Source organism: Elephas maximus, chromosome 7, assembly GCF_024166365.1.
Source record: "Elephas maximus indicus isolate mEleMax1 chromosome 7, mEleMax1 primary haplotype, whole genome shotgun sequence".
Classification (NCBI taxonomy): Eukaryota; Metazoa; Chordata; class Mammalia; order Proboscidea; family Elephantidae; genus Elephas; species Elephas maximus.
The window spans coordinates 121,963,121-121,975,909 of record NC_064825.1 but is presented as its reverse complement, the minus strand read 5'-3'; the positions used below and the strand labels follow the sequence as shown (position 1 = coordinate 121,975,909).

General features: G+C 40.5%; 1 protein-coding gene across 1 annotated transcript; it reads left to right on the top strand.

Moving 5' to 3' along the window:
• Positions 1 to 5,435: 5,435 nt before the first annotated feature.
• Positions 5,436 to 10,249, top strand: LOC126080642 (olfactory receptor 5A1-like). The gene is made up of 2 exons (XM_049891820.1): positions 5,436 to 6,365; positions 10,178 to 10,249. The coding sequence occupies exons 1-2, from the start codon at positions 5,436 to 5,438 to the stop codon at positions 10,247 to 10,249; spliced, it is 1,002 nt and encodes a 333-aa protein (XP_049747777.1).
• The last annotated feature ends 2,540 nt before the right edge of the window (positions 10,250 to 12,789 follow it).

Genomic DNA, 12,789 nt, shown 5'->3' with positions numbered 1-12,789 from the left:
AGACATGTTGGCGCCACCTCTCTTGTTTGGTTTCTTGACTGCTACTTCCATGGGCATTGATTGTGGATCCAAGTAAAATGAAGTCATTGACAACTTCAATATTTTCTGCATTTATCATAATGTTGTTTATTGATCCAGTTGTGAATATTTTTTTTTCCTTTATATTGCGGTTCAGTCCATATTGAAGCCTGTAGTTTTTAATCCTTGTCAGTAAGTGCTTCAACTCCTCCTCACTTTCAGCAAGCAAAATTGTAGGTTGCTAATGAGTCTTCCTCCAATTCTGATGTCATGTTCTTCTTCATACAGTCCAGCTTCCTGGATTATTTGCTCACCATACAGACTGAATACGCAGGGTGAAAGGATACAACCCTGACACACACCTTTCCAGACTTTAAACAATGAAGTATTCCCTTGTTGTGTATGAACAGCTGCCTCTTGGTCTATGTACAGGTTCCTCATGAGCACAATTAAGTGTACTGGAATTCTCATTCTTCAAAATGTTATGCAGAATTTGTTATACTCCCCACAGTTGAATGTCTTTGCATAGTCAATAAAACACAGGTAAACTTCTGATAGTCTCCCGTTTTAGCCATGATCCATCTGACGTCAGCAATGATATCACTCATTCAACATCCTCTTTTGAATCAGCCTGATATTCTGGCAGTTTCCTATCAGTGTAGTGCTGGAACACTTTTTAATGATTTTCGGCATAACCTTATTTGTGTGTGATATTAATGATATTGTTTGATAATTTCCACATCCTGTTGGATCACTTTTCTTTGGAATGGGCAGAAATATGGCTCTCTTCCAGTCTCTTGGCCAGGCAGCTGTCCTCCATATTTCTTGGCATAGACAAGTGAGCACCTCCGGTGCTGCATCTTTTTGTTGACACATCTCAATTGGTTCTTTGTCAATTACTGGAGACTTGTTTTTCACCAATGCCTTCAGTGCAGCTCAATTTCTTCCTTCGAGACCATCTGTTCTATATCATATGCTACCTCCTGAAATGTTTGAATGTCGAGCAGTTCTTTTTGGTATACTGGCTTTGTGGATTCTTTCCATCTTCTCTTGATCTTTCTTGCATTGTTCAATATTTTCCCCATAAACTCTTTAATATTCCAACACAGGGCTTGAATATTTTCTTTGGTTCTTTTAGATTGAGAAATACTGAGTATGTCGTGCCCTTCTAACTCCAGGTCTTTGCACATTTCATTAAAATACTTTACTTTGTCTGCTCGAGCCATCCTTTGAAATTGTTCCATTTAGTTTCAAGGTATTTTCTCAAAGAAAAAAACAGAGCTTAAAGACCACATGGCAATGGCTTCATTCCCTTCAGTGCCTTGGGGCCACGAATAAAAAAATCTTCTCTTCTTGAACAAATGTGAGAAGATTGAGAGGTGGGATGGAGGGAGGCAGAAGGGTTACCTCATTTTGTGTTTTCAGAATATTGAATGCTATTTACCTTTTCTAAGTGTGTACACGTTTTTCCCAACTCTTTTTTTTTTCCCCTTGTCTCCAACCCTCTTCATGTGTTCATTTTCTCTTCTCCCTCTCCCTCTCCTACACTGTTACTTAACCCAATCTGCTGGAGACATAGGAGAGAAGAAGGGTGGTGTTTAGTTTCTTTTTTCCTACTCTAAGTATTGGTAAGATTTCCCAAATATGATCCACTCCATGTATTCCCACTGAAAATTAACAACTTGCTTCAAAATGAGAAAGTAAAGAATGGAGACTCCCTATACTGCAGAAAGTCTGATTCACAGTTGCTGGGTATTTGCTTCTTCCTGGTGTCTTTCCAAAACAGGTCTCTGGGGACCGTACCTATGCTGTGGTGACAAAATTTATTTCACAAATAACAGGGTTGGAAATGACCTCTATATTAGCCCTATGACCCTTCATTGGCAATAAAGACATAATCAGAAAGGAAGTTTCCTTGATATCAAAATGTCTCAAGAGATTAACGCCCCGAAGGAAGATCTTGGAGCCTAAGCAAGGGACCAATTAACAAGTTTGGTCTCCCCTCTATCACCAAGGAGGGTGGTTATTTACAACTCACTTGGTTTTAATTGCCCCTTCTTGGTTGTGCATTGTGCTCTCAAATTCTTTCTTAAATATTATGGGGAAGGTTCTTAAGCATTTAAGGCCATCTTCTTTCATAGCTGGATCCTTTCTTAAGGATGAGGCTAACAACAGGCTTTGTACTCATCTCAGAGTACTGATGAACTGGGAAGCTCTCAGATGCTATAAGTTGAAATTTCTGCTCACCATTTCTGAACACCTGGGTACACCATAGTGTAAAAGGAGTTGGATCACAGGAGAGGTATACTTTTCAGAACTCTTAGGTGAGTCACTTAGGGAATGTCAAGGGCCTAGGATACAGGTACAATTCACAGGTTTAGAAATAACTCAGCGCTCAGTGTCCTTGAAGTCACAAGAGACCCTCATCCATGGTGGCACTTTTAGCCTGAAAACAAACCTGTAGAAGGATAGTATAAAACTTAGGCTGTGTCAATGTACTTTAGCTTAAAGTGGGGGCTGGAAAAACTCTGGCTCATTTCATTAGTGTTTGAAATAAGTGGGAAAACACAAAGCCAAAAGATTAGTTGCAGATTACTTTTGAGAGGCCTCTACTGCCTGATATGTTCCATTTAAAAAGTCAAAGTTAAGCAGTCCACAGGTGACTTTGTGAAGGGTAGGATTCCTGAGTGTGTGGATCCAAGACAGCTTTTGAGTAACATGTCAAGTTCTAGCAGAAGCGAGGGACTGTTATTCAAGAATAAAGGTAATACTTGGTCTTCTGACAGATAACTTGCCCTCATTCTTCTTTATTGACAAACCTCTTCAGATTTTGTTTTCTAACCTACCTACCTGCTAAACTTTTTCAAAACCAACTGATCCCCATAAGAGGTAGATACAAAAGGGTTGTTGTTAGTTGCTGTTGAGTCAATTCCAACTCGTGATATCCCCATATTTTACAGGGTAGAACTATTGCGTAGCCTTTTTTTTTGGGCTATAATTTTAATGGAAGCAGATCACCCAAGCTTTGTCTTCCGTGGTACTGCTGAGTCAATTTCAAATGATGAACTTTAGGTTAGCAGTCAAGTACAAATTGCTTGTGCCACCAAAACCAAAGCCAAATGAAACCCATTGTCGCCGAGTTGACTCTGACTCATGGTGACCTTACATGACAGAGTAGAACTACCCCAGAGGGTTTCCAAGTAGCAGTGGTGGATTCAAACTGCCAACATGTTGGTTAGCTGCTGAGCTCTTAACCACTGTGCCACCAGGGCTCCTTTAAACCAGTTGCCGTTGAGTCAATGCTGACTCATAGTGACCCCAACTTTGGCAGAATAGAACTTCTCCATAGAGTTTTCAAGGCTGGGATCTTTCAAAAGCACATCACCAGGCATTTTTTCCGAGGAGCCTCTGAGTGCATTTGAAACGCCAACCTTTCTGTTAGATCACTTAAGGGTTTGCACCACCCAAATATTAGAAAGTACTGCTGCCAAAATGTCTTAAAGAAAAGAAATATGTCAGAGAGACAACTTTTTCATTTGCTAAGAAATTTCAGATGTAGGTAAGACTGGGAAGGAGGAATACGTTATGCCATAAATGGTGTGAGAAAGCTGAAGAGAGAGAAGACAAACTTTCCCAGCATAAGCATTATTCAAGACACTAGAAGAAACGTAGGGGCCTTCACTTTATGCTAGTGTAGTGACACAGCCTACATTTTATAAAACTAGGAATAAGGTTTGATTACAAATTAAAGAATCTGCATGGGCAGAAAAACAAAGTGACAAAAGGTGTCTCTAAGTTTAACAATGGCATCAGCGGATTAACTTGGCTGTCTGCGTATGATAGGATTTGCTGCCTTAATTTTGCCTTTTAGGCATCTGTGGATACGATCTGTGCGGTGGTTACCATCTCAAGGTCGAGATCTGCCTGTTGCTCAGTTACACCAGCACATATTGCAAAACATTTTAAGACCTCCTTGTTTCCTTCTAAAAGACACTGAATCTCTTCCAGTTTGACTTATTTCTTGGCAGTCAGTCAGCGTTATGCCTTTTCTGTCCATGTACTGGAAGGATAGCTATGTGAAGAGATATGCTGATTGTGTTATTGATGCCTCAGCTTCCCAATGTACATGCCCATTGCCCAAGCATGACGCTTACATAATTCCGATTCACTCTCCCCTTAGGAGAGTTCTCTGACCTGGTAACCATCAACAGACTTCAGGGTAACTGCGAATCCAAAAAAACTGTACACAGAGTCGGTAAGTGGTTGTATTTTGCTGAGCCGAGGATCCAGAGTTTCCACCAGATTTTCAAAGAGAAACAAAGAAAGCATTAAACACGGTCTTCGACACTAACTCTGAAGTATTCCTGAGGCAGGAAAGAAAACGCTGCACCTGAAAGAAAGAGAGCTTCATGATTCTCCCAACCTTGTCTTACATCACTTCTCAGGAGCCTTCCTGTAATCATCAAATTGGTTAAACCGCTCCATTTCCAAGCTCTTGCTTCTGAGCCAGTGATTCTTCCCACCCTTCTATTACATCGTAAAAGCAGAAAGACTGCTACCAGATCATCAGTCCTTTCTGACTATGGGATAATTGAGTGCTAGTTCTCAAAGGGGAAACCCTGGTGGCATAGGGGTTAAGTGCTACAGCTGCTAACCCAAAGGTCAGCAGTTTGCATCCCCCAGGCGCTCCTTGGAAACTATATGGGGCACTTCTACTCTGTCCTGTAGGGCCGCCGTGTGTCGGAATCGACTGGACTGCACTAGGTTTGTTTTTTTTGGTTTTTAGTTCTCAAGGAGATTTTAAAGAGCATCTCCTCCAGCCTCCTAACTTGACATATTTTGCACATGAACTTCTGCAAGCATCTAGTTCATGGCAGAGCCTTGCCTGGGCAGAATCTTTCTCTTTCACCACTATTTTCTAAATTTGACCTTACTTGAAAAACTCACATATTTGCTAAATCTGGCAGGGGAGAACATGATATTAAGACATTTTAGGAGATGATGGACTAATGATGGCCATTTAGTGCCTCTTGTCCGAAAACCTAACAATAATATGTATTCAAGAGGATTTTTCAGTTAAAGGTGGTGATTGCACATAAAAAACAAAAACCAAACCCAGTGCCATTGAGTCGATTCTGACTCATGGCGACCCTATAGGACAGAGTAGAACTGCCCCATAGAGTTTCCAAGGAGCACCTGGTGGATTCAAACTGCCGACCTTTTGGTTGGCAGCCGTAGCACTTAACCACTACGCCACCAGGGTTTCCATGGTGATTGTACATGGAAGTCATAAAATTACTCAAGATGGATGATTTACGGTTGTATAATTATCAGGCTACATGACTAAAAAATAGTGTTGCTTTTTTCTTTTTGGGGGGAAATAAAGCCATTTCCTTCTTTGAACTCTTCTTCAGCAGATGGCAGCAAACAGGCCCGTGGAATGGAATGGAAACCACTCCTCTGTAACCATGTTTGTTCTCTGGGGTTTCTCAGATGAGAAAGAGCTACAGTTCATCCTCTTTCCAATATTCCTAGGGACCTACCTGGTGACTCTCATCTGGAACCTGGGTCTCATCCTCCTCATCAGGATGGACTCCCAGCTGCACACACCCATGTACTTTTTTCTCAGTTTCCTGTCATTTATAGACATTTGCTATTCTTCTTCCATCAGCCCAAGGATGCTTTCAGACTTCTTAAAAGATGAAAAAATGATCTCCTTCATTGCCTGTGCCATTCAATATTTTGTTGTGGCCTGGATGGGTCTGGCTGAGTGCTGCCTCTTGGCTGCCATGGCCTATGACCGATATGTGGCCATTGGCAGCCCTCTACAATACTCAGCCATCATGGCTCCTGGTCTCTGTGGGAAGATGGTTGCTGGGGTCTATGTGACTGGTTTCCTTAGTAGTTTATCTCAAACAGTCTCTTGCTTTCATCTCTACTACTGTGGGCCAAATATCATTCAACATTTCTTCTGTGACTTGCCTGCAGTTATTCCTTTGTCTTGTTCTAACCCCTTCATCAGCCAAATAATTCTTCTTCTGGCAGCCATTTTTATTGTGTTTGGTTCTTTGCTTGTTACCCTCTTGTCCTATGGTTTCATTGTAGCTTCCATCCTGAAAATATCCTCAGGGAAAGGCAGTGCTAAGGCTTTCAATACCTGTGTCTCCCACTTGGCAGCTGTGACAGTCTTCTTTGGCACAGCCCTCCCTGTGTACATGCGTTCCAGCTCTAGTCAGTCCATGAGGCAGGACAAGGTGCTGTCAGTGTTCTATGTCATCCTTATCCCCATGTTGAACCCTCTGATCTATAGCCTGAGGAACAAGGAGATCAAAGGAGCCCTCAAGAGGGTAATAAAGAGAACAATTTATTAAACTCAGTAAGAATAATATTTGGGAAGGTATTATTGTTCCTTCAGGAAGGATGGAGGTAAGAATGTATGTCACCATTTTCAGAAAAGAGGAATAACTAGGCAGCAAGAAGAGGTGAAAACCTGATTTCCTGTTTCCTGGTACCATCATGCTTAGGTGCCACCAACAAGTGATCTGTCTGGGACCGTGACAACAATGTTGAATGTAGTTTAAAGAGCCAGTTTCCATGATTAGAACTCAGATGGATAAAAGCCTAAAATATGACTGTGCTTTGAGAAGAGAAGTGCTCATAGACATTATTTGCATAGAAATGATAAAAACCCAAGACACCGCACAGCCTGTTGTTTCCTTCACAGGTTTTATTTATTTCTTTTGAATTGTTTAACTTTTATTGATATTCCAATAAAATGAAATAATATGATAAGTCAGATATGTGGCAAATAAAACATTTATAAAGGAACACTTTTTAACTTTGGTCCCAAATGGAGAGAGAAAGGGAGAGGATTTGTCTGGGTATAATTCCAAGGAATTTTGTTCCATCTACTTTACCCCTCAAGCCTATGGGAGAAATTAAATTATGAAAAAGATATGGGTGATATGAAGGGCAGGAGAAAGGGGAAACATTTGGGGTCAAGGGGTTGGGGAATTTCTCAGATGCTAGAAAGAAGTTAACGGTCAGTGATTTCTGGGCATGGGTGGGTCTGGTGCATACTCCAGTGCAGCACATTGGATACTATACAGGACCTCAGAAATGATGGCTGTCAAGGTGTGTCCAGGGAGTCAGGACCCAAGTCCTGGAAATCTGAACCTTCCTATGACTCTAAGGCCTTAGGTTTGACAAAGTGTTGGCAGAGCCATCAGACTCAGGGGTACCTGGGAGATTCAGAGTCCAACTGTACAAATTTTAAAAAAAGATTTGTCTTTCAAACTGGAATTTATGGACCAAGTTTCATGCATACTGCATTAGCATGTATACAACCCTTTACCTTTCACACAGTTCTATCACACAAATTAGATTTTTCTATTCTTGTATGAAGTTGGCAGGTGAAAAATTATCCCCATTTTCCAGACGGAATGTTTGGGCATATCGAGGCCTTCTGTGCTCTTCCCAGTGTAGGCAATGATCTATCTCAAATATCACAAAATGTGATTTGTGAAACATAAATGGCTCTAACCGACCAAAATATTTTCTGTGTCGATCTTCCATTTTTGTAGATTTCATAGTCTTGGTATTTTCTTTAAAACTGTTTTAGGAAGCTGTTCATTAGTAATCAATTCATTGCCTGGTCCCTCACCCCTTTCCCCACAAAAATATGTTTGGTTGGAACTGATCAAATCGAGAATGGAACCTTGTCTGAAACAGTTCTGTAGCCCTAGTAACTGGCAGCTAGGTGAGATTGCTTCCAAAAATTAACGTAGTTGGAATGATCCTAAGTAGATATTTTTAATGAAAAGACTAGAAATGCAGCATAATATTTGGGAAAGATCTCTAAATCAGAACATCTAAATTATACCTACTGCTACTATAGGGTCGCTATGAGTCAGAATTGTCTAGATAGCAATGGGTTTGATTTTTTAGTAATAGAGGAAGGAGCCCTGGTAGCATAATGGTTAAGTGCTTGGCTGCTAAGTAGAAGCTGGCAGATCTAACCCACCCAGTGGTTCTTCGGGAGAAAGACCTGGTGATTTGCTCCCTTAAAGACAACAGCCTAGAAAACCTTGAGGCAGTTCTACTCTATCACATGCATCTATGAGTTGAAAATTGACTCAGTGGTACCCAACAACAACAATAGTGACAGAAGGCCTATTTTATACTACTTAAAATGTTTTATAACCATTATCTAATTTAATTCTCTCTATGAAGAGCTACACTTTAATGTTGTTGTCGTTGGTCGCTGTGAAGTCAGTTCTGACTCATGCCAGTTTCCTTTGTGGGAACCAGAACTGCTCCATAGGATTTTCAAGGCTGTGAAAGCAGATCACCAGGCCTGTCTTCTGAGGCACCACTGGGTAGGTTCGAACTGCCAAATTCTCAGTTAGTAGTCAAGAGCTGAATTGTTTTTGCCACCCAGGGAACCACTCTATGAAGTAGCTACTACTATTAACCATATTTTATAGGCGAGAAAACTGAGGTTTGGAGAGGTTACTACCCTCCATGGTCATGTGTTCAAGATTATACAACAAGTGTGTTGCAAAGCCAGAATTCAAGCTAGACAGGCTACTTCAAAACCCATGACTGTAATAAGTAGTGGATTTTTGCATTTCATAGTGCCTCAGTTACCTCACTTCTGCATAGGAAATTATACTGTCCCTGCCTCATAGGCTGCTGTGATGACTGATTCAGGGAAAGTATTTGAAAAAATGAGTATCTATCTAAAATGAAAGTACATTGTAAGCAGGGAAGTGCATGCACACATGTAAAATTTATTGTTATTAAATTTGTTGATGGATTGACATACTGACTGCAACAAGGGCCTCAAACATAGCAACAATTGTGAGGATGGCAAAGGACCAGGCAGTGTTTCCCTCTGTTGTACATAGGTTTGGTATGAGGCAGAACCAACTCGGTGGCACCTAACAACCAACTGTATTAACAGGTAGGGGTGACCTCTGGTTCCTCACCTGAAAATTGAGAGTATTGGCTAGATGATACCTAGGTCCGTTCTAGCTTAAATGACTTCAAGGACAGTCAATAAAATCCTACAATTATATCATGATAGGACCACGAGGAAGTGAGGAATGGATCCAGCAGGGACATGGCTAAGTGGGGCATCAAATCAGCAGGGATAAAAACTCCATGGCAACCATATAGCAGAGAGCATCATCTGGAGAGTTTCCTCCCTCTAATTGGCTTGTCTCCTTTCACTTCTGCTCTTAACAATGCAACAGGATACCCAGTTGTGGACATCTCTCTTGCTGGGTATGAGTGGATAGCAGTTTCATGGCCCAGCAAAGAATTAGGGGTGCAATAGGGCCGCCTTGGAAAATTGCTTCTGAAAAGAAATAAGTATTTTTGACCTTTGATAAGAGCTCTGTGTTCTTGGGGTATCTGGGTCAAGGTCAGAGGGCAGGACCTAGAGAGACCAGTGGATTCTGCACTCTGTTCAATATCCATGTGATTCTTTCAGTAGGATCTTCCTGGGTGAGGTGTATGGTCCTCAGTCTCTCCCATTCTTCAATCCTTTCCTCTCCCTCACTTGTACACCCTCCATTCAGGGCTCTCTCTCTCAATCTCTTTCTCTTTACCTAAGTCCTCTAAGAATCTTTGTTTGCTTTCTTTTAGTGAAAAGAATTATCTCTAATATAAAATTTCAGGTATTACTCTGGGACGGGATGAGGGTTTGAACTCTAGTTTTACAATTCCTTGAGGATGTGACCTTAACCTCTCTTACCTTCTGTTTTTTCATCTGTAATGTTGGAATAATAGGAGCATCTAGAATTAAATGTGACAAATCCTGTAAAGTCTCACATATTGTAAAAGTCAATAATTAAGAACTGAGTAAAAACTAATAATTTACCTTTGGCCCTCCATATCCACAGGTCCCACATCCATGGATTCAACCAACTGTGGATTGAAAATATTTGGAAAAAAAAATTCCAAAAACCAAAGCTTGAATTTGGCACGTATCAAGTGCTACACTGAGTACATGTGAAAGCAGTGATGTGCAGACATTCCCTGCTGCAGCCTCCTGCCATGTCACAGATCCTCAGTCTCTCTCAGACTGTTAATAATACCGCTACTAATAATATGACTACTATTCAAATTCATGTACCTACTGCTAAGGCCAAAGGTGAAGAAATTGAAGATTTTTACCAACTTCTTCAGTCTGACATTGACTGAACATGAAATTGGGATGCATTGATAATTACTGGTGATTGGAATGGAAAAGTTGGAAACGAAAAAGAAGGATCAGTAGTTGGAAAATAAGGCCTTGGTGATAGAAACGATGCCAGATATCACATGATAGAATTTTGCAAGACCAACATCTTCTTTATAGCAAACTTTTTTTTTTTTTTAACAACTTAAAGAGCCACTATACACATGGAGGAAACACTGGCGGCATAGTGGTTAAGAGGTATGGCTGCTAACCAAAAAGGTCGGTGGTTGGAATCTACCAGGCATCCCTTGGAAACCCTATGGGGCAGTTCTACTCTGTCCTGTACAGTTGCTATGAGTCAGAATAGAGGTTTGTTTATACACATGGACCTGGTCAGATGGAATACACAGGAATCAAGTTGACTACATCTGTGGAAAGAGATGATAGATAAAGCTCAATATCATCTGTCAGAACAAGGCCAGGGACCGACTGTAGAACGGGCCATCAATTGCTTATATGCAAGTTCAGGTTGAAACTGAATAAAATTAGAACAAGTGTACAAGAGCCAAAGTATGACCTTTAGTATATCCCACCTGAATTTAGAGACCACCTGAAGAATTGATTTGACGCATTAAACACTAACGACCAAAAACCAGACAAGTTGTGGAATGACATCAAGGACATCCTACAAGAAGAAAGCAAGAGGTCATTAAAAGGACATGAAAGAAAGAAAAGACTGAAATGGATGTCAGAAGAGATGCTGAAACTTGCTGTTGAATGCAGAGAAGCTAAAGCAAACAGAAGAAATGAAGAAGTAAAAGAGTTGATCAGAAGATTTCAAAGGGCAACTCGAGAAGACAGCCATTTCAGGACATTGCATTTGATCAGGAACTGATGGTACTGAAGGAAGAGGTCTAAGCTGCACTGAGGACAATGGTGAAAAACAAGGTTCCAGGAATTGGGGGAATGTCAACTGAGATGGTTCAAGAAATGGATGCAGCGTTGGAAGTGCTCTGTGCCAAGAAATTTGGAAGACAGCTACCTGGCCAACTAGAAGAGATTCATATTTAGGTCTTTTCCAAAGAGAAGTGTTCCAACCATGTGCAGAAATCATCGAACAATGTTGTTAATATCACACACAAGTAAAATTACGTTGAAGATCATTCAAAAGCAACCGCAGCAGTTCATCAACAGGGAACTAGCCGAACTTCAAGCCGGATTCAGAAGAGAACGTGGACAGCTGATATCCTTGCTGATGTCAGATGGATTCTGGCTGAAAGCAGAGAATAGCAGGAAGATGTTACAAAGGCGTTTGACCGTGTGGATCATATGGATAACATTGCAAAGAATGGGAAATCCAGAACACTTAATTTTGCTCCTGAGGAACCTGTACATAGATCAAGAGGCAGTCTTTCAAATAGAACAAATGGATAAAGCCAGGAAAGGTATGTGTCAAGGCTGCATCCTTTCACCATACCTGTTCAGTTTGTATGCTGAGCAAATAATCTGAGAAGCTAGACTATATGAAGAAGAACAGGACATTAGGATTGGAGGAAGACTCATTAACAACTTGCATTATGCAGATGACCCTACCTTGCTTGCATGAAAATGAAAGCGACTTGAAGCTCTTACAGATGAAGATCAAAGACCACAGCCTTCAGTACAGATTACAGCTCTACATGAAGAAAAAAAAAAATCCTCACAACTGGACCACTAAGCAACATCATGATGTTTATATCTCTTGAGAATTAAAACTAAACCATATTTTTTAGTACCCACAGATATAAAGCAAAAAAAAAAAAAAAGCTTCAGTGAACAGAACTAAAAAAAAAAATTATCATATGTAAAACCCATCAAAGGAAAACCTCTGACCGTGAACGGAATCTTGCTTTTTAGGGCTTCGTTCTGTAATATGGACATTAAGAACAGCCAAGGATCACCAGAGAGAGGACCTAAATACACAAAAGGGAAAAAGAAAGGAACTCAGATGACAAAAAGAGAATGTAGAGAACATAAGAATATATAAAAAACCAAAGTCTAAAAATAGTATCCTCAGAGGGATTAAAGAAAATATTCTTGAATCACAAAAGTAAGAGCAGTAAGAATGGGAATGGAGCCAAAATGATTTTCCATTGTAAGTCATTAAAAATACTTGACTTTTGAACTATGTAAAATTCTTTTTTATCACACTGGGAGCTAAATTACAAAACTGACTAGTTAATTTTTTGTTGCCTACCATCCATAATCATTCTTTCTGTGAGGAGTATCTTAAAATTATTTTGGGGATGGGAATCACCTTTTCTGTTCTCAGCCATCACTGCATGATTGGTCCCAACCCTGTGTTTAGGGGTAAACTCTGCATGGTTTCAGCCAATCAGCAAATATAATCCATTTGCCATTGAAACTAACTTGGGGTATGAGTGGGGGACAAGCTCAGTCAAGAGCAGAAACATGCAAAGAGATGATTTCTGGGTCTCCTGAGAAAGAAAATCTTCCTCTCTTTTGATCTTGATGTCTTCAAATCTACTTGATGTTTGTGCTCGCTCCCTTGGACTTTGCCTGTGAGCCATTCTGAAGACTCGTTC

Coding starts and splice junctions, on each gene's coding strand:
- LOC126080642 (XM_049891820.1), top strand. CDS start 5,436: ATGGCAGCAAACAGGCCCGTGGAATGGAATGGAAACCACTCCTCTGTA. Junction 6,366..10,177: donor TCAAAGGAGCCCTCAAGAGG/GTAATAAAGAGA, acceptor CTAAGGCCAAAG/GTGAAGAAATTGAAGATTTT.